This window comes from Lissotriton vulgaris, chromosome 3_1, assembly GCF_964263255.1.
Source record: "Lissotriton vulgaris chromosome 3_1, aLisVul1.2, whole genome shotgun sequence".
Classification (NCBI taxonomy): domain Eukaryota; kingdom Metazoa; phylum Chordata; class Amphibia; order Caudata; family Salamandridae; genus Lissotriton; species Lissotriton vulgaris.
Window position 1 is genome coordinate 881,868,943 of NC_141689.1, and position 21,458 is coordinate 881,890,400.

General features: G+C 45.7%; 1 protein-coding gene across 2 annotated transcripts in view; it reads left to right on the top strand.

Annotated features, from left to right (window-relative positions):
- The window catches only part of SPATA6L (spermatogenesis associated 6 like), a 529,514-nt gene that overhangs the window by 235,137 nt on the left and 272,919 nt on the right, over positions 1-21,458 (top strand). Inside the window, exon 7 of one of the 2 annotated variants that reach the window (XM_086961205.1) lies at positions 16,665-16,934. The exons of the other annotated variant lie outside the window; for it this stretch is intronic. Within the exon in view, the coding sequence (XP_086817331.1) occupies positions 16,665-16,934 (270 nt within the window). The remainder of the gene's footprint in view (positions 1-16,664; positions 16,935-21,458) is intronic. 2 annotated transcript variants of the gene reach the window in all.

Consider the following 21,458-nt stretch of genomic DNA (forward strand, 5'->3'; position numbering starts at 1 on the left):
CTACTGCGTGGCAAGGCCCCTCTCACGAGGTTAACTTACCACTGGGCGGAGACGGTTACGGTATCATTGATACAGTGGGTGGATCCACACAATCATGCGGCCCAATACCCTTGGGTCACCACCACATGAGTGCTGCCCTAAAATAGTTTCACTGGGTCAGCACCTGATAACACCAGGTGCACTTTTCACGGAGTGACTAGTTACTCTTGTGTGTTCCACGTGTATGTCTGGTATACGTGTATGTTTGTTACCCACAACCCTCTTCCCTTATTTTCCTTCCACAGGTTTTTTTTCCAGGGAACACAGGAAGAAAACAACGTTTTTATTTGTGAGACTCATTTTGAGACTCCACTTCTATTACCTGCGTGGATAGGGTGCGCCTTAGCGTGCGCATACCGTTCCCGCTGGTACTTCATTGGTCCTGACGAAAACCTGTTAATTGACACATAGGTTGAAACATGTAGACCTCTTTTTAATTCACAATACTCTAGTTTTTACACCGACAGCCCACCTAACAGGGCAACAGGTGTCCCACATTTTAACAGTACCCGAAACACTCCAGAATAAACTCCTCGAGTGGGTTGTATCGGATACTTTTTAAACACACGATTATCTTCTTTGCACATATAAAAAGAAAACCAGCTCCACTGTAATCAGGTGTCGCAGCACACCTGGATGGCACTCGGCTATCCAGGTGGGACCCCAATGATGAAGCATGTCACCAACTAGGTTGGTGAGTGAGGGGTCTTCTTAAGGTCAAAGGACGTCCTCTTTTTGGTTTTTTGTGTAACACATTTGTTTTCCCTCCCTCTACTGAGGCTGGGACTTACCCATAAGGTTCAACTCCCTTATTGTTGTTTAACAGTAGATAGCATCCCCATAGAAGGCTACCTGGAATTTACGTAATTCGCCTCAAGACAGTCAAAGTTTGGTAGGCAGAGTGGCGGCATTTCGATTTACGTATCAACTAAATTATCCCAACGCATCACATAGATAAAATTTGAAGAAAAATGGCTCTCTGGCAAAGTGTTAGGAAGCTTACCCACTGATAGACAGTTGCTTCTCCTCAATGTTAACACCTCCCCTTCTACCATCGAGAAAAAAACTGAAATGGAGAGTTTAACTAACAACGTCTGCAATTTAGTAAGCGAGTACGGCAGCATACCCACCATAATATCAGGAGACTTCAAGACCAATCTCCATTGCAACATTTTAGAGGACATAGGGATTGATCCACCAATGGTTCCCTCACATTTCGCTCCCCAGTCGAATGCCATCGGAAATAAACCATCGATACTGGGGGAGTAATCAGTTATCCAGCTTAGCAGTGTTGGATTCACCGTACTGAACAGGTGTCTTCACAGAGACTTTCCCCTTCCTGGACCCGTTCAGATGGTTGGACACACTCCTTCTTGGACTTCACCTTAGGGAGCAGAGAAATACTTCACCTGATTGAGAGTTATTACATTGCATCACAAGGTGAGAGCGACCACTGGCCACAAATGATAACACTATCCGCCTATATCCCATGTCATCAGGAACTCGCTCATACTCATTCAGGTTGTCAAATAGAGAACCTAAAGCAAATAAAATGGTTGGATGCCACGGCTCTCCCCATGATGGAAAAATGTAGAGCTCTACTACACTCACCGCTGGAGTCAGATACTTCGGTTATCAGCAGTTGGGCTAGCTTCATAAATCAACTATTTGAAGACTCACCATCAAAGTGGAGCATTAGGCAACAAACATTCCAATTTTGCATCACACAAAGGATGACCATCCCAAATCCTACAGTTCAGCTAAAGCTATGATTTTCAGTTCAGAACCCATGAGCGTAAAACAACCTGATCTCAGTCACCCATTTACTAACACGACAGAAGTACCAATAATCGAGGGCCCAGTGAAAAACAATGACTTACCGTCGGAGACCACAGTGTCATCGGATGAGCTAAAAAACAGGATCTCATGCTCCACAAGGAAAGCCAGGGCCGAAGGCACACCAGGGCCAAGTGGTCTTCCCCAGGCTATATTCAAATCCGATGTAGACCTATAGTTAGCTTATCTGACCCCCCTGTTTCTCCACTGCAGGCTAAACAACACCGTCCCAGATTACTGGCGAGGAGCTATCATTCACCCAATTCATAAAGGCGGGAAGAGAAATTACCCTAATAATTACCGAATAATAGCACTCCTAGACGTCGAATCCAAATATTATGCCAGTATTTTATTAGAAGAGCTGCAGGCTTGGGCCGATACAACAAAGCACCTCCATTTTAACCAGACTGGTTTTGTGGCTAACTCTGGCACAACCACTAACTTACTCACTTTAACCGTCCTGATGGAGAAAGTGGCAGCTCACCAAAACCCAATTGCATTGCTGCTTTGTTGACTCTAAAGCAGCCTTCCACTGTGTACCCCGGGCCTACTGTGGCAAAAATTAAAGTCCGGGAGCATACCTCTGACCCTTTTACTCTCTATCGTCCAACTCCATTCGGAAAAATGGATCAGAATCAAGCTAGGCGAAGGCTCCCACGTGTCCAGGAAAATCAGAACTAAAACCGGAGTTAAACAAGGCTGTGTGTTGGCTCCACTCCTTTTTAACTTGTTTATATCAGACCTATCCCCATCACTAGATAGTGTAAATTACCACCCCCCCTCAACTAGATGGAACCCGAATCAGCAATCTGCTGTACGCCAATGCCTTGGTGTTGCTAAGCCACACAAAAGTGGGCCTACAGAGGCTTCTCGATGAACTGCTTCCTACACTTTAAGAAATGCTTTAGGACTGAATCTGCTATTCAGTTATTCTGTCAAATTTTTATGTATTCCTATATTATTAAGATAAAAATAAAATTACAACAAACTTATATTTTAAAAGTCTCCCAAACCTTTTCCCCAATAACCCCAACATTCTGCTCCTAAATCATTTTAAAACATAACTTTTATAAATAAAAGTCAATAAATAATTTTTAAAACTTAGTTTTACAATAAATAAAAAATGAACATTAGAAAACACAAATTGACATAAAACAATTAATAAAGACAACACATAAACCATAACAAATTAACCATAAAATCTATTCTATATATGACAGTATTTTTTCTAATTATATTTTTTACAAAGATATTAAAAACAACACTCTAAATTATATTCGTACTTTCGAAATTTATGTCCACAATATTTTGGACATGGCAGTATTCTGGCAATGATATTTCTGTATCAATATTTTTTGCAACATTTTGTCCAAACATCATCATTTCAGTGTAAAATGTCATACATGCCATCTTTTTCTAGTTTGTTGTTTATTTTAATTTGCCTAATATTTTACAAACTATGTTAAAAAATGCAAATATTTTTTAACGTGTTCTGATGCTATGCAGTTAAGTTTGATGTGACCACTAGCAGTGCGTAGTTTGAAGTGTAATTAAGAGATTACATTTTAATAAATGTAGGCTTAGGTCTTGTATTAATGAAAGCAAATAACGAGTGAATTATAATAAACGTTTGTTTAAGGCATATGCCTTATTGCATTCAATTTCAAATGATATATTGAAAGCAATAGCTCTTGCAGAAATCTAAATCTGTCAAGCCAGACCTATAATTTTTATCCTAATATTACAGTTTGACGGGGCATTGGATTGTTAGCGAGTGAGGCAGGCAGGTTATGTCTGACTTGCTGTGGTAAGAAGCACTATGACAAGAACCTGAATCAATTTAATTCTAATTTTCCCTTTTAAGAGTGAAGCAATAAATTATCATTTACCAGACAGGCAGACTGTGCTTGTTTGTTAACATCACCTCTTAGAAATTGAAAGATGCACCAGGTAGAAGGGGAGAAGATATAAGATTCCATGTTGTTAAAGCTAAAATTTGCTTATTTTTTAACTTGTTCTCCCTCAGACCTTGCTCATATTAGACACAATTTAAAAAGAAAATTAAACTTCCCATATTTTTTTGGTATTTGCCTATTGTTCACCAATTTTCAGATTTTCATTGTTCATTTATTAATCCCACCATCCATCAGCATGAGCACAAATACCCCCTCCACCACTAATGATCAAACCTAATTCGTATTAGTTTAATCTACCACAAAGAAACTGGAGAAAAATTGATGGAAAAGTTTCCTTGAAAGTATGTGACTAATTCCAATAACCACCAATAATCACTGCATTAACCTCTAATCTTGTATTCAGAGCAGCAGGCTGCCCTGCATAAAGTGCTTCCATGCGTTGTGAGGGGTAGCAAGTGTCATATCAATGCAATTTTAATTACAATTACATAACTGTACGATTCAAGCATGGGACCATTTATAAATGTCCTTAGTACCCCAATGTGCCCAAGGTTAAAAAAAAATATGTGGAATTGGTTTGCAGCCTGCAGTACCCATGGAAAACTGCTATGTGCAATGGAGAACATTTTAATTTGCCTGTGGTAGTGTGCTAGCACTTAGTATATAGTCGTAAATTACGGTCATTGCTCAGTGCAAGACCGAATTTATTGGCTACTTCTTCTTTGAAGTAGACCGGCACAACAGTTGGCTCACATCATGTAGAATCTAGGTTGTTTCAGACCCATGCACCACCACTTCAACCTGCATGCAGTATGCCAATGGCAGCTGCATGCCATGAGGAGCAAGGTCTCCTGTGCAACGGAGAACGACTTTCCTAAGTCCGCTTTGTTCAAAGTCTGGTCATAAAAACTGGGCTTTTGAAGCTGATACAAGTGCTCAAAGGCTTAATTTCTCACTGTTGATGTCTGTGCTTGACCTCTAGGTCACAAGATAGCATCCTGAGGCCAGCTCACCTTTTAGTTTCTAAGGTAGATATAGAGCCATTCATTGGGGAATGAAAACACCCATTACTTCGAGGGCTTACAGGCGGCAAACCTGAGGTATTAAGTGATATATAGAGAGAAAGTTAATCTTTTGTGCAGCTTCACATGCCTTACGGGGCATGCGAGAGGTCTCCCACATAGAATATAGTCACAGCAAGTGCATTATACTGGTAACATTGGTCAAACACTGGCATTATTTGAAGACCAATTTGCAGTGGGGTGTAGGAGGACTCCTGCAAGGAATCGAGAGGATAATTTAACTGGAGCGGGGGAGGAGCAATGTTAGCATACAGTGTGCTTTTACGCAGTGATGCTTTTCCTATGGCGAGAAGAATATTTACTGCATATGGGTATATGCAATAGGATTTCGATTGTCCCCTTTGGGTTGTGGAATGTTAGGGGTCCAAGGTCCCAAATTCCACCACCAGTTTGGTTTTACCTGACCTGGTGGGTCGGGTGCAGAGGTGTTGGTCGGGTGCTGGACAGGTTGGTAGCCTGGCACTACACCGCTGGCTAAGAGGGAGGCAACCTAGAAATAGGCTGCAAAGGAGGAGTTGGGGACAAGATTGGAAGCTCATAATGGGGGTCAGTTCATGAGCGTCCTGGGAGCAAAGGGGAACAGTCGGTGTTCACGGACCTGGGCCGGGAAGCTCGAGTGCAGCTTGTTTTGGTCGCCTTGCCCTGGTGCATCGCAGGCAGTCATTTTCTCGATCTGGACCTGCACAGGGGGACAAAACAGGACAGCTGGGCCACTCTCTGTTCTGGCCCTGTGAAGCTGATGTCCCTCGTTGACTGGTCAGTCTTCAGATTATTGGAGCCCAGATTGGGCTCTAAACAAGCATTGATCGCGTCAAGGGGTCTGGTACCTCAGGTCTGCCGGCATGGCACACAGGATGTGTGCCATGCCGTGTTTTTACTTTTGTGTGCACCATTTCACGCAGCCTACAATGGCAGTCTGAAAAAGTGTGGTGAGGGGTCCCTTATGGTGGCACAATACATGCTGCAGCCCTTAGAGATCTTCTTTAGTACCCAATCTTTCCTCAGCTATGGCAGCTTATGCCACATTGCTTCAGATGTAAATAATGCCCATTGTGCCACTTGTGATTTGGAGCAGCGGAACACTACTCCTCTGTGTCTCCTTCCTGGGCGTGACCATTCAGGTCATGACTACACCTTGTATTCTGATATCTTTTCTCTGTTCGCACGATGTGCATGCAGAGTCAGGGAGACCTTGTTCCTCAGACCATTGATTTCATCATCAGGATGAGGAGTCGTGGTAAGTACAAGGGCTCATCCAAAGACCATTCTCTTCCCATGAAGGGGTCACATGCACCAGCAAGTCTGACCGTCTTTCTACCTTGTTTCAGCCAAATTCAGATCCATCGGTGGAGTGCCAAGTGTCTGGGAGCAGAGTATTCAACCTGCCCCTTACCTACTACAGAGACGTCTTTGCCATGCAGTTGCTCGATTGGATCAATCCTGTCTCCCCTTCTAGAGGTAGTGTTACTGACTAGTTGAATCAAGTGTTCAAGCATGTCATCTACCCAGGGCATACGTTAGAGGACTCAATCACAGTTCACTTCAGTGACTTTTAAAGATTGCACTGAGTAGTAGATCCATGCCCCTCCTGTGGGTGCCCTCTGTCACAGTCCAGTGTTACGATGCCCAACAGGTTCCTGACATCTTCTCCTTCCCTGCTTTTGTGACTTGACCAGACTCTGTGAAGCAGATGGTTGAGGAGGAGAAAACCAATGAGCTAGTGACCATCTCACAGAGAAAGTAGGAGCCTGACTCCCCAGAAATACAGAACACTATATTCCTCCATCTTGCAGAAAATTCTGGAGAGTAAGCAAATGTGCCCAGTGTTCTCAGAGGAAACACAAATTCCCCGCCCCTTGGTTGTCACATTTGGTTGCAGCTGTTCGTTTCCTCAGAACTTCTGGTTGTTTTCCTGTCTGGAATGATAGGCTGTTTGTCAAACAGGTCGACTTTTTCTAACCAATCGGAACAGGTACAGCAAAACCTTTAATTTTATTGACCCCAGGTCTAAGGTCAATACTTGCCAGCCTGATTTCATCCCGCCTCAGTTTATACTCATTTCTGGATATCTTAAGTGCCAAAATGAAGACCAGGAAAGTCATTATTGCTCCTTTCCTTTGTCATTGTCATAGCACCCCCTGAGCCAATAATGTAACATCCCCCACCCCTGTCACTGAATTTGCAGTCTCGGTCCAGCCACCTTTTCTGGTTGTACTTCCAGTAGTCCTAGAACAAACATTTGAGATAAGTCACCATCCCATATTTATTTATTTATTTGTAGAGTTTTATATAGCGAGAAAGTGACCCGAAGGTATCAGAGCGCTTTACATAGTTGGGAGGGAAACAGATTACAGTCTCCCTCCTCACAACTCGTTATTATATACGGGGTAACCCAACAAAAGTCCTAGGACCTGGGTATCAAGTGTTACAGTAAAAAATGGTCCTAGACGCTAGCTCCAAATACAGTTATTAGTACTTTGTTACACAATTCAACTCAGTTTTCATTCCACATGCGATTGAATCCTGTCATGAAGAATTTTTGGAAAAAAGGAGAGAAAACAAATAGCCCAAAATAATCAGATGTCCAAAAACACACAATTTTCTCGTAAAGGTCTTAAAAGTAGAGGAAAAGAAACTCTACCATTTATTTTATAAAATTCCTCATCATTATACAATATATACAAACACAAGTTTATGAAAAGCAGAAAGCGGGGTTACCAACTAGTAACGTGCATAGAATAGAGTGAAAAGATTATTAGTGCTTGTGTAGGACAGAAAATGACCAAGTAGGTCTAAAGAAAAGGTGTTTCAGTTGATTTTTTAGAATCCAAGGTTAAATAATCCTTAGAGAGGTTCTGGAGGAGCCTGCCCTTAAAGTTTATTCTGCAAAAAATGTAATTCTTTCTTGCTATATCACGATGAACAGTTCTTCCGTTGCTCTTATTTTTAAGGGAAAAAGGCGGGGGACAAGGGCACAAAAGATGCAGGCTCCAGATGGGGGACTGGTTGTCGACGTTTCGACCCAAGGATAAGAAGGGCAGTTGATATCCAGATAAGCGGGTTTCATCAGGACGGGATGGTGAAGGGAGGGGGCTTAGTTACATTGAATTCATGTAACCCCAGTGGTGTGGACAGGCAGGTTGCCTAGCAACGCCTAGTGTTTAGAGTGAAGACAGACTCAGAGCGGATCAAGACGCTTATGGAAAAGATCCAGAAAAAAGGTGACACATGGCTAAGTAGTATACAGTGCATCAGCTTGTAAAATACACATTGAATCATGATACATAGTACAACATTACATGGTGTAAATAAGACTTGAAACAGATGTGTAAAATGTACAAGAGTAACATAGCCAATATTGGATGACTGAAAGGGAGACAAGTGTTGCAATCATCCATTATACAAAGTAGCCATTTGCCTCGTCGTTTCCTCATATTCATTAATGCCCCGATTTACCGTGTCAAATATGTGCATCCATTTACATTCCCTGATGCTGAGGGTACTTGCAAAATTACCACCCCTTATGTTCACGAGTACTCTTTCCAGTACCCACCATTTGAGGCTCTCGGGTGGATGGTCAAAACTAAGAAAATGTTCAACAAGGGGGGCTCCCTGCACCTTACAGCGTATCCTGCTAACATGCTGCAAAATACGAGTTTTAACTTTCTGGATGGTCTGGCCTACATATAGAAACCCACACGGACATGCGATCGCATAGATCACACCAGCAGTGTTTCCGTTTGTATGCTGTCGCATGGTGTGTGTGTAGTTGTTATGCGTACACTGCTTTAGTTCCAGAGTCATTGGACATGCTTTACATGTGCCACACTTGTGGTGGCCAACCACTGGTGGAGTATTCCATAGAGTCGTCTGCGTACTGATGGGTTTACTGGGAAGCAAGGATTGTACTACATAGTCCCTCACACTCCTTCCTTTTTTGAATGCATGCATGGGTAGGTCAGGGATACCAATTTCATCTGCCACCAAGTGCCAATGGCCATTAATTATTTTCTTAATATCACTACTCCTAGTATTAAAAGTAGTGACACAGGTCATTCTCTCAGTGTTATCATTCTTCTTGGATTTAGGTTCCAGGAGAAACTCTCTGTGGCAGAACCATGCCTTCTTCCGAGCCTTTTTTAACAGTCTACGTGGGTAACCCCTGTCAACCAAGCGCTCAATCAGTAGTGCTGATTCATTGAAAAAATCCACTTTACGACTACAGTTTCGGTGTAACCTCAGAAACTGACCGTAAGGTAGGTTGTCCCTGAGGTTACGGGGATTGTGGCTTGAGTAGCGAAGCAAGGTGTTTTTCTCACTAGGTTTTCTATATAGTGTGGTGTGTAGGTGTCCCTCGTCTACTACTATACTAATGTCAAGGAAGTTAATCTTCTCTTCACTGGAATCTAGGGAAAATTGGATGTCATCAGATTGGCTGTTGAGCCAGTTATGAAAGTTTTTTAACAGCTCCTCATTACCCCGCCATATCATTAAGCCATCGTCTATGTAACGAGATAGATGTGGAAGCTACAAGTTGTTCAGACATAAAGCAATAATCTAGCCGAACCATCTTATTGTGGGGGGCAGAGTAATACGTGTATCCATCAAGATGTTTATTGTGGTAAAACCAGAGATCTGTGAGGTAATGTTCTTGAGCCATAGCTTGAAGAGATCTAAAGACTCTTGGCTTTTTACCAACGTCATTTTGCCCCCCCACTAATTCAAAATCAGCAGGAAGATGAATGTTCAGATCACCACAGAGGCACACAGGCTGGGGCCAAAGAGCAAGCTCAATATTCAAATGGTGCAGCACTGCCGGATCATCCAGGTTAGAAGAATAAACTGTACATATGGTTAAGGATCTGCCATTTATTTGCAACTCATTGATTACCCATCTCCCAGTATTATCATGGGCGGTCTTCTTACAAAGCTCTGATCCACGTTTTAATAAGACCGCCACCCCTCTAATCCTAGAACTCTGGCGAGAGCACCCAATTAGATCGTACCCCGGAATTTTTAGATAGTCCATATCACTCCAAGATAACTAACTTTTTTCGATCTGTTTGGGATCTTCTCAAGTCGTTAATTTACTCCGGTGCCGGTATTGATGCCCGGGTTCAAGCCCTGTGACGACTGTAACCGACTGATGTCGGTTACCGACCCCCACCGTCAGTGCCTTTATTGCCTCGGGCCGACCATGATGACAAGTCAAGCCCCGACTGCCAGGCCTTGACGTCGAAAGCTAGGCGGGAGCGGTTCCCTAAGTGACTCGAGATCCGGCAGTCGGCCCCGTGCCGTTCGAGGTCCCGGACCAGGAGGAGGTCGAGGGACCGGTCGCGGGGCCACAGTCATCATAGCTCGGCGAGTCGACACCACTCGTTGGGTTCGAAGTCCTCAGGTAAGTCAAAGCACAAGAATTCGAAGAAGCGACATCGCTCTTCTGACTCCCCCCGACGCTCGCGCGAAGCGGCCGGAGGTTCGCGCGACACCACCCACGCGGCTCCGCCAGAGCGCCGCGTCCAGCTCCACACCCGCCAGTCCCTGGACTGAACGCGACGCCGGAGGAGATCAGCGCCTTCCTCATGGCCATGAGGTTACGCTTCCCTCCATCGGGTCCCTACGAGGCACCTTCGGGCCCCGCGGACCCGTCTGGGAGCCCAAGCGGGCCGGCGAATTCGGCCCTGGCAACGTCTGGTGCTTCGGCCCCGGCCCCGTCGGCGACTTCGCTCCCGCCGCCGCAGGGCTGCTCAGGATCCAGGCCTGTCGACCTTGCAACCCCTCCGCCGGCGTCGTCACCAAGGGTGTCACCCCTGGCGCCGTCCACGGGTGGCGGCATCCCCGATCCCTGCCCGGTCCGGATCGAGCTTCGGACCGGCGCCGATAGGTGTGTCCTTCACCGATGATCCGGCTCCATCCTTTCTTCCTGACTTTCAGGAGATGGAGGACGAGGGGGATTGGGAGGGGTCTGAGGAACCTCTGGCACTGCAGTGCCAGTTGAGTCAGGACTGGACGGATGAACTTGGGGAGGCCAGTGGTCTGGACACCTCGCCCGACACTGGTTTTGTCACTCCTCCTTCCTTGGCTATGGAGGAGGGCTCCATACATCATGGTGTTGACTTGGGCAGCCAAGGCCTTGGCTCTTGAGCTCCCAGTCACGGCCGTGATGACTAACCTCCTCATTGAGGTACTCAAACTGTAGGCAAGCTCCTCGGAGCCTCTCCTGCCGTTCAACGAGGCCCTCACTGACATTCTTTTGGGCACCTGGTCCAAGCCCTCCACAGGCCTCTCTGTGGATCGGAACGTGGCCCGACGCCACCGCCCGTCTCCGGGCGACCCCAGTTTCCTGTCCGTTCACCCCACCCCTGAGAGCCTGGTGATCCAGGCCTCAACTTCCCAGACCGCATTCCCGACTGCCCCTCCGGATCAGGAATCCAAAAGGTATGACCTGTTTGGTAAAAAGCTGTTCTCCTCACTGAGTTTGGGGTTGCTGTCTGTCAACACCGCCTGCCTTTTGGGCCGTTACTCCCACTCTTGTTGGGATACGTTTGCGGAAGTGCTGCCCTAATGCCTGGGGGAGGTCCAGGCAAAGCTGACCCAGGCCCTTGCGGAGGGAAGGGACGCAGCACGATATTCCAGTCGGTGTGGGCTGGATACCACAGACTCGCTAGGCAGGACGATTGCAACGACGGTGGCGGTTCGCCGCCACGCCTGGCTGAGGTCTGCCAACTTTTTGAGCGATGTCCAAGCATCCCTTATGGACATGCCCTTTGATGGCCGTCGCCTTTTTGGCGACAAGGCGGACAGCACGTTGGAACGTTTTAAGGACTCCAGGGCTACGGCCAAGTCCTTGGGCCTCAGTCAAAGCCAGCAGACTTCCACCTTTCGTGGCCAAAGAAGGGGCGCCCCCTCACGTCCAGCTAGCCACAGGCCGCAGAACCCACCTCAACGCAGTCGCGGACGTGGTAACTGCTGTGGCGGTGCCGGGGGACACAGGCAAGGCCAGTCCACACCCGCCCCCGCAGCATCTGCCTCAAAATCCTCCTTGTCAGAGTTTTCAGGCCCATTCGACGCCAGTGGGGGGGCAGGGTTCGCCATCACCTCCTCCACTGGCGCTCCATCTCGTCGGACAGGTGGGTGCTGCAAATCGTCCAAAGGGGCTACTCCTTCCCCTTCGAGGCAACCCCTCCATCCATACCACCGCAGTACCACCGAATATCGGGGGATCACTTGCAACTTCTGCAGGAGGAAGTTACGGCCCTCTTGGCCAAGTAGGGCATGGTTGCTATTCCCACTACTTTCTGGTACCCAAGAAGGGCAAAGGGGGCCTACGCCCTATGTTGGATCTAAGGACCGTCAACGGCTTCCTCCGGAAAAAGAAGTTCAAGATGCTGACTTTGGCTCAAGTCCTAGCTGCCCTGGACCCAGAAGACTGGATGGTAGCGTTGGACTTGCAGGACGCATATTTCCACATCCCCGTCCTGCAGGCCCACTGACGTTACCTGCGGTTCACGGTAGGCCACAAGCACTTTCAGTTTACTGTGCTCCCCTTCGGCCTTACCTGCGCCCCAAGGTTGTTCACGAAAGTGATGGCTGTGGTCGCAGCTCATCTGCGCAGATTAGGGGTTTCAGTCTTCCCCAATCTCGACAACTGGTTGTTGAAGGCGGGCTCGCCGCAAGCAGTCGTCTCCCACCTCCAGACTACGGCTCTTGCACTCCCTGGGTTCTCCATCAACGTGCTGAAGTCACACCTGTGCCCCTCGCAGAAGCTCCTTTTCATCGGAGCGGTTCTGCACTCAGCGCAGTTTTGGGTTTTTCCCCCGAACAGCGGGTTCGGGATATTCAGGCTCTGATTCCGGTCTTTCAGCCTTTATCCCGAGTCTCGTCAGGTTGACGCTGCGCCTCCTGGGGCTGATGGCCTCCTGCATCCTTCTGGTGCATCACACTCGGTGGCGGATGCAGGCTCTGCAGTGGGACCTGAGGTTTCAGTGGGCATAGCATCAGGGCAACCTGTCCGATTGTGTCCGGATCTCGGAAGGCACCGCGAGACAGTTGCAGTGGTGGCTCACGAACCGCGATTGGGTCAGATCTCTCTCCCTTCCCCAATCGAAGCACGTAGTAGTGACAGATGCGTCCCTCCTAGGATGGGGAGGCCACATGGGAGAGAGGGAGATCAGAGGACTCTGGTCTCCGGCCGAGTCCCGGCTCCACATCAATCTTCTGGAGCTGCGGGCGATCTGACTTGCACTGAAATCATTCCTTCCCTCTGTCCGGGGAAATGTAGTGCAGGTGTTCACGGACAACACCACCGCCATGTGATACTGCAACAAACAGGGCGGGTGGGGTCGTGGACCCTTTGTCAAGAGGCTGTGCGCCTCTGGACATGGCTGGAACACCAGGGCGTCACCCTGGTGGTTCAACACCTGGCAGGTTCCCTGAACGCCAGGGCGGACGAACTCAGCCTCCGGTGCATGATGGATCACGAATGGCGTCTGAACTCGGACATGGCGCAAGGTCTCTTTCAGCAGTGGGGAGAGCCTTGGTTAGATCTATTTTTCACCGAAGAGTACACGCAATGTCATCAGTTTGTTGCGAGTGGAGCTGCGGTCTGTTGTATGCCTTTCCGCCTATACCACTTCTGCCCAGAGTGCTGAAGAGGATCAGGAGAGACTGGGCCCAAGTCATCCTTGTGGCTCTGGACCGGGCACAAAGATACTGGTATCCCGAGCTACTCAGCATGTCAATCGATCCCCCGATTCTTCTGCCTCTTCAGGAGGACCTTCTGTCGCAGCAGCAGGGGACGGTCCTCCACCTGAACCTGTCCAGCCTCCACCTCCATGCGTGGAGATTGACCGGCGGCAGTTGAGGCCATTTGACTTGCCTCCTGAAGTCTGTGATGTGATTCTGGCAGCCAGGCGTCCCTCCACAAAATCGGTATATGCCTGCAGGTGGAACAAATTTGTGGCATGGTGCACAGCAAAGGCTTTGGATCCTCTCTCTGCCCCCCTTTCAGAGGTTCTCCTCTTCCTTCTTTCTCTTGCCCAGCAGGGCTCTGCTCTAGGCACTCTTAAGGGCTATCTCTCTGCCATTACTGCCTTCTTGAGGCTTCCTGATCAGCCCTCTCTTTTAAAGTCCCCTGTTGTCAATAGATTCTTGAAGGGCATCCCACACATGTTTCCTACTGTTCCTTTTGTGATACCTCAGTGGGACTTGAACCTTGTTCTCACCTATCTGATCTGCGCTCCTTTCGAGCCACTTCACAATTGCCCTCTTCGTCTTCTGACACTCAAGATTGCATTCCTGGTTACCATCACCTCTGCCAGGAGAGTGAGTGAGCTCCAGGCTCTCTCCTCTAAGCCTCCTTTCCTTTCTGTCCATCCGGACAAGGATGTTTTAAGAACGCGTCCTTCTTTCCTGCCCAAGGTGGTTACGGCCTTTCACACCGGGCAGTCTATCACCTTGCCCACCTTCTTTCCGCCTCCGCATCCCTCGAAAGAGGAAGAGAGGCTCCACCGTCTGGACCCAAAACGTGTGCTCTCCTTCTACCTTGATCGCACATGCCAGTTCCGGGTGGATGACCAGCTCTTTGTTGGTTACGTGGGCCCGAAGAAGTGATGGGCGGTGCACAAACGGACCATCTCTCTGTGGGTTGTGTTGTGCATCAAGTTCTGTTACTCCTTGGCTAAAAAGGAGCCCCCTGTTGGGCTGAGGGCCCATTCCACTCGGGCCACGGTGGCTACTACTGCCCTGGGTCGGGGAGTTCCCTTGCAGCACATCTGTCAGGCAGCTACGTGGGCCTTGCTGCACACGTTTGCTAGACACTACTGCCTGGACAGCCAAGTCCGGAGAGATGGCTTTTTCGGCCGTTCCGTTCTCCAGGACTTTCTGGTGTGATCTTGGTCTGCAGACCCACCACCGGGATTGGTATTGCTGGGGTATCTATTCTCGGGTAAGGAATCTAACACTAACCTGTTTCTTTCAGATGCACAAGTTACTTACCTTTTGTAACGATATATCTGTAAGAAACAGTAGTTATTGTTATATTCCTTAGCGCCCCACCCATCCTCCCCGTTCTGCGGACCGAAATTTATGGTTAAGGTATTTCCCTTTAAGGGCCCTAGTTGTACGGCACCAGTGTCGGTCTCTGGCATGGCTCTGCGTTCCTGGCACGGAAAGCTATGTACAAGAACTGACGTCAGCGCGCGAGGGCGTCGTCTAAGTACTCCGACGACGTCATCCCGGCGACCACGACGACGGACGCGGAGCCGCAGACGACACCTACCGACGCGCAGGGGTACTGCTACGCAAAACTTTGCGGATCCAGTCTGACGCCTCGGGATATTCTAAGGTAAGGAATCTAACACTAACTACTGTTTCTTACAGATATATCGTTACCGAAGGTAAGTAACTTGTGCAATAAGTACATAGCCACTTTTGATAACTGCATTGAACACAGTACCCAGGCCTCCTGATTTTGTTCTCTGTGGTATGAGAAGAAGAATCCAAGGAAAATTGTAGTCCATTATGTGATCATGGAGTTTGATTAATTTACTATTTTGCCAGAGAGATTGGGCCCTGCCTACTCAAATCTGCCTCAGCGGCCCAGATAATCCTTTGACTTTTAAAAATCTTGTTATGAGATCCAGGGGACTTGCCAATGGTTTTGGCCAAGCTTAATAAACCTGCATTATTTTCCATGTACAGTGAAATAGCTTAATTCTCATATATCAGACTTTCTAGCGAAAACAATAAACAATAAACTTAAAGATGTGGAGACGCCCCAAGGCACTAATTCTAATTTAGACTTTGAGGAAGCGGTTGAAGCATATTTTTCCACCATTGTAATACAAATCCTCTGTAGTATTTAAATGTCCTCGTAGTGACTATAACTAAATATTAACTTTCAAAATGACTTCATTTGTGACCGTCTTTTATACAATTTTTAGTATAGGTTGAGCCTTTTTAGCTGATCAAATTTGCATTTTATTTTATGTTTTAAGTGCAAAGTCAAAGTTTATTTCAAACATTATCTGAAATAATCTTCTTTCTCCGGTAAGAGAATATTTAGGTATCTCTTTGCCAGAAGAACTTTAAAGTGTCATAGGGAAACATTGCCACTCTAAGGGGATCAGGACCAGCGCGTTGTGGCTTACAAATCACGATGGTCATATATGGGCATGATTCTGTTGGATGGGTTCAGCCATAGGTGAATGCAGCCATTCCATCTGGATAGGGTGGTGGGGTTGTCAACAGGTGTTAGAACTAATAAGAAAAACAAGACTGAAAGAATCTGTTCACTGGGTGCTAAGTATACTTCTTCGTGTCAATAGATGGCAGAAAGGTAACACTGCTTGAGTACCGTGTTTTGCTACGTTTATAACTTGAAATTCCGAACAGTATATCACACATGCAGGCCAAGTAAGTATGCATTTAGAGAAACATATTATACTCATTGGGAACACTGATAGCATTGTACTGTTAGGAGACTATTTAGAGGGATCCTATCCCAAGGGGATGTCTAGCACTGTGATCGTTTTGGTCAGAGGTCTCCAACTTTGGTCCGCAATGGCTAGAACCATGAACGTTTTTCTGGATATCCACATAAACTTCAGTGCCACTGGCAATTATGTGCATCAACAGGGTCATTCTGAAAATCTGGAATTGATCTGGCCCTTGCTGACCCTCACTGGATTACTCTGATTTTAGGCCTTCAATTGGAAATATAGCAATAGCGTTTCATAAATGTTGAGTAAGTGTTATGATAACGTTATCCTCAACTGTATTTTTATTGCAGGAAGAAAGTAAAGTTTGTCGCAGAAAATCCACATCACTGTCACCAAAAGGAAAAAGCTGTTCGCCTACAAAGAGTAAAATAGAATTAGATAAGGAAAAACCTGTTGAGAAGGCTACTGAATCTTCTAGACACAGGTCTCCTTCAGAATATAGCCAGAAAGCCATCCACAAGCGTATCAAAGATAATCATCAATGGCTGTCTCAATTGAGTCAGGGAACATTGAACTTCAAGTCAGATATTGACTCCAGGCCTCAAGTAATAGCCAAACATGTAAGTTAATGATTTGCTTTTCAAATGTACAGTTATTGAGATGCACAAGTAAGCAAGATACCTGCAAACATAATGAAACCTCTCCAAATACAGTTTAGTCTTTGGTTGGCTCAGTTGTCGTCGTCATTTCTGCTCTCAATAACACTTGTCCACTTTGCACATAGGCTTTCTAGTGGCTAACTCCTATTATGATTGTCAAAATCCTTCAGAATTAGGAATATACTGAGTGCACGTATGTAAACACAGCATGCATTTGACTCCCTAGATTCTTTTTCATCCTAAAATTATTTGTAATTAGACAACTGGAATACAAGTCAGAGGAAAAGATGATCATAGATGAAAATCGAATCAACGACTGTATCAGGGGATAATACCAACGACAGGGCCATCAGCCATAGTCTGAATGAGATGCTCAATGGGGTTTATGAAAAGAAGTTATCTCGAAAATCATATATATTTACAAAACATCACCATCTTGTTTCCCACCAGCTCAGTTTAGACTATGATGGGGTGGCTCCATCCTGTTTCAGATTAGAATTGTATTCTCTATGTCTCACAACACAGAGTTTTGGTAACAGACTCGACCAAGTAGGGTATGTTTCCCACTTTTAACATCCGTTTGTCATTGATCTTTTCTAGAGTTTTCTAGAGACCTTAAGCTTTTCAGAGATATCTTGAAGTTCACTGAAGTATACTTTTCTGTCACTTTTCCTGTAACAGATAATGATTATTTATTTTATTAGGTGTATTTTTATACTGCTTACTCAGCCCAATTGTGAGGCAGAGTACTTTATAAGGCAACGAGGAGATGGTTCTGCATCTGGATTAAATACTAATTTTGCAAGACATTATGAACTTTTTTTATGAATAAAGCTACAGGTTTTCATGAGATTACAACTGTTTAAGCTACCTCCGTAATTGTAAAAAGTATAGCAATTTAACTGTGCATCAGGCTCTTTTCCTGGATATACTGGAATGTTTTGCTTGCAATTTCAAGAGGCTAAGCCTGGAAGCCTCTTCTGTAAAACACTAACAACATTAAAAGAAAAAACAGCTAAACCAATGCTTTGGAAGAAACTAGATGTGCTTTAAAAATAAAGTATCAGTATTGATCCTTACTGTGAACTCACACAAATTTCCAAGTTTGTAGGTGTTCACTTACTTTTGCAGGTAGGTCCGACAAAGAATGTCCACATATCTGCCTGAATGCATCAATTTCATAATAGTAGTGGAAATTCTGCAAACTCTCATTTGCAAGAGGAACATGTCACCATTCCTGAGCCTGTAAATCGGGATTGCAATGTTACCCTTGTGAATGAATTTATTTGGCATTTATGTTTAACCTAAGGTCGCTACCAGAGCCAGGGGTATTTAGTGCTGCCTCCTAGTACATGGTATTCCAGGCTGGGCAAGGGGAAGGTTACTCTTGTTATCTTAAAAGCATTTTTCACCATCAGAATGATGTTGGCCTCAGTGTCAGCCCCTAGATTAATAGTGGAGTAGCTAATCCCGATCTAGCTCTTGGAGCTGGCTGATGATATTGTTGAAAACGTTTTCCAATGGAGTGGAAGTGGGTGAATTGGTGACACTGGTAGATGTTGTAATGGTCGTGCTTGCATTTCGTAAGGAAGGTTTAGACCATTTTTAGGCAGGATAGATAAGTACCAGTGAATAGCACGTTTTTTAGTAAGTTGAGCAGAAGTTTGAAGACTTTGAGTTACGGGAGTTCATGGTTAAAGCAGAAATTACGAGATCAACATAGATGTTGAATTTTTAGGATATGATTTTGTTTACTAGAAATTTGATAGTGAGTGACTGATAGTAGTACCAAGATGGTTTGAAGATGGGGTATGTGTGGTTTGTCTCTGTGGGTACCAGTGATGTAAGTGTTTTGTCTGATGATGTTGTTTCTTCAAATTTGGAATGTTGGAGCTGTTGTGCATTTTGAGCCTTAATTTCTCAAAAACTACTGGACGGATTTGCACCAAATCACTAAAACCACAATTTCTGGTTCAAAATGTGTCTTTCTGCCACATGTGGTGCAATTCCGTTCAACCATTTTTGCAGAATCGCTGTCAATTCAATTCAATTAAATTAGTTTATTTGTTACGGAACTCCAACAGAGGTCTACAAAAATACACCAATACAATAAAAAAGACATACTTTACAACAAATACAATTCTTAATAAATATCCAGGAATGTTTGAAAAAATTGAAATATTCTGTAGCAAGTCATTTCATTTGGCGGGGACAACACAAAAGATTGTGCCTCCTGAGCGGAACGAATATTACATTTAATAAATAAGGGTCTCAAAAACGTTCGCCTTGCCCGTAGAAGTTCTGAGCACACAAATAACACATGATTAAGATCCTGTATTTGGGAACAACAAAGTTCACAGATTCTCTCCTCTCTAGGAGTATTTTCCCAAATGCCCGTTACTTCTCTCAAGGGCAGCAAGTTAGTTCTTAAAAGTAGTATTAGCCTTCTAATTCCGTGTTGGATATTCCATGAGAGATAGGACTGGGGTCTGCTCCCCATCGCACTCGCACAGAACACCCCATTACGGGCTTTAGGGTGACTTAAAGCCATATCTCTTGCCGTACTAATCGTGCTTATTGACTTCTTTAGAAATAACTTAAATTCAGGCTTTGGCATGGGTAAATCACAGTTTAAATTAAGCCCAAATAAATAGTTTGCATTGGCAAATGATCTAAAAAAAAGCTGATTTATCTTTTAATTTTGCAAAAATTTCCAACTTCAAGGCGGCCCTTAGGGTGCCCTCATCCCCCCAAAAAAGGGAGTTCCCCCACCTCAGGACCGCTGCCAAGGACAATATATAAGAAGAAACTAAATGGAATTCCAGACGAAGAACATGTGGGGCAAGGAATTTAAATGACAAATTTGGCGGAAAAACCAGCCTTCAGCCTTATCAAAAGAGAGCCAGTAATTCCTATCAAAAACTTCTGCAGCATAAGTTAATGTCGGGGGGATTTTAACCTTAAAAACTGACAGAACATGATTGAAATGACGTCTCCCACAGGTCTTATAAAATCTATTTAGAGCTCCGGCCTGGGAGGCGGCCTTGCCAACACACCTTTTAATGTGCTCTGAATCACGCCCATTTTTTGAGAAAACCTTCCCCAGATACAGATACATATTGACCAATTCAAGATCTTCGTGCCGCAACAGCCACTTATACCCTTTCTTTGTTGGAAAACCTTTCTTGCGAAAGACTAAAATTTTGCTTTTAGCAGTATTGATTTTCAAATAATGGTCCTCCGCATATTTAGTTAAAACATCCAGACGATGCTGCAAACCAATGGGAGTTAAATCAAAAATTGCAACATCGTCTGCATATAGTAGGGAGCCAATGGACATTGTACCAATTTTAGGGGCATCTCCCTTCACTGAATTCAATTTCTCGGGGAGGTAAAAAATATCAAGAGAAAACAAAAGAGGGGCCAACAGGCAACCCTGCTTGAGAACATTATGTGTATTAATCCTGCAGGAAAGTCCCTGCGAGCCACCCATCATCACTTGACACCAAGTGTCTGTGTGTAATTCAATTATAAGGCCCAGAAGATGGTATGGCATACCAAGATGAGAGAGCTTTCTCCACAGCGTCTGACGATCCACTTTGTCAAACGCTGTGGAGAAATCAATAAAAGCTGTATACACTGACATTTTTTTTGAGAATACATATTTCTCCACGATGGTCTGGACAACCGCAATGTTATCCAGCGTTCCGAGGTTCTTTCTAAAACCAGCCTGTTCTGGCGGTAAGATGTTCTGGTCTTGGGCCCATTGCTGCACATGCTGAAGTAGTACAAAAGGGGGTGGTAATGGACGGAGCATCTGAACCAATCAAACACTCACACCCAGTCAAAAGATCTGGGTTTAATCCATCACCGTTCTTTAGCCCACTCTGCCACCCCAGTTCAGACATGGCTATATGCAAACCAGTCTGACCCTGTGCCTCATGGGAACAGTCCAGCCCGAACTGCCAAGCCATGCCTTCCCTGGACCGGAATCAAGCTTCCGAGGACCGGTTTCTGGCATTCCAGCCGTCTTCAGCCCGGCTTGCTTGAATCCAGTGGCAAAGTGAGCAAGGGACTCACGTCTGAGCATCCCCTGCCTCACTTATGGCGGCCAAAAGCGGTACAAAAGGGGGTGGTAATGGACGGAGCATCTGAACCAATCAAACACTCACACCCAGTCAAAAGATCTGGGTTTAATCCATCACCGTTCTTTAGCCCACTCTGCCACCCAAGTTCAGACATGGCTATATGCAAATCAGTCTGACCCTGTGCCTCATGGGAACAGTCCAGCCCGAACTGCCAAGCCATGCCTTCCCTGGACCGGAATCAAGCTTCCGAGGACCGGTTTCTGGCATTCCAGCCGTCTTCAGCCCGGCTTGCTTGAATCCAGTGGCAAAGTGAGCAAGGGACTCACGTCTGAGCATCCCCTGCCTCACTTATGGCGGCCAAAAGCGGTACAAAAGGGGGTGGTAATGGACGGAGCAT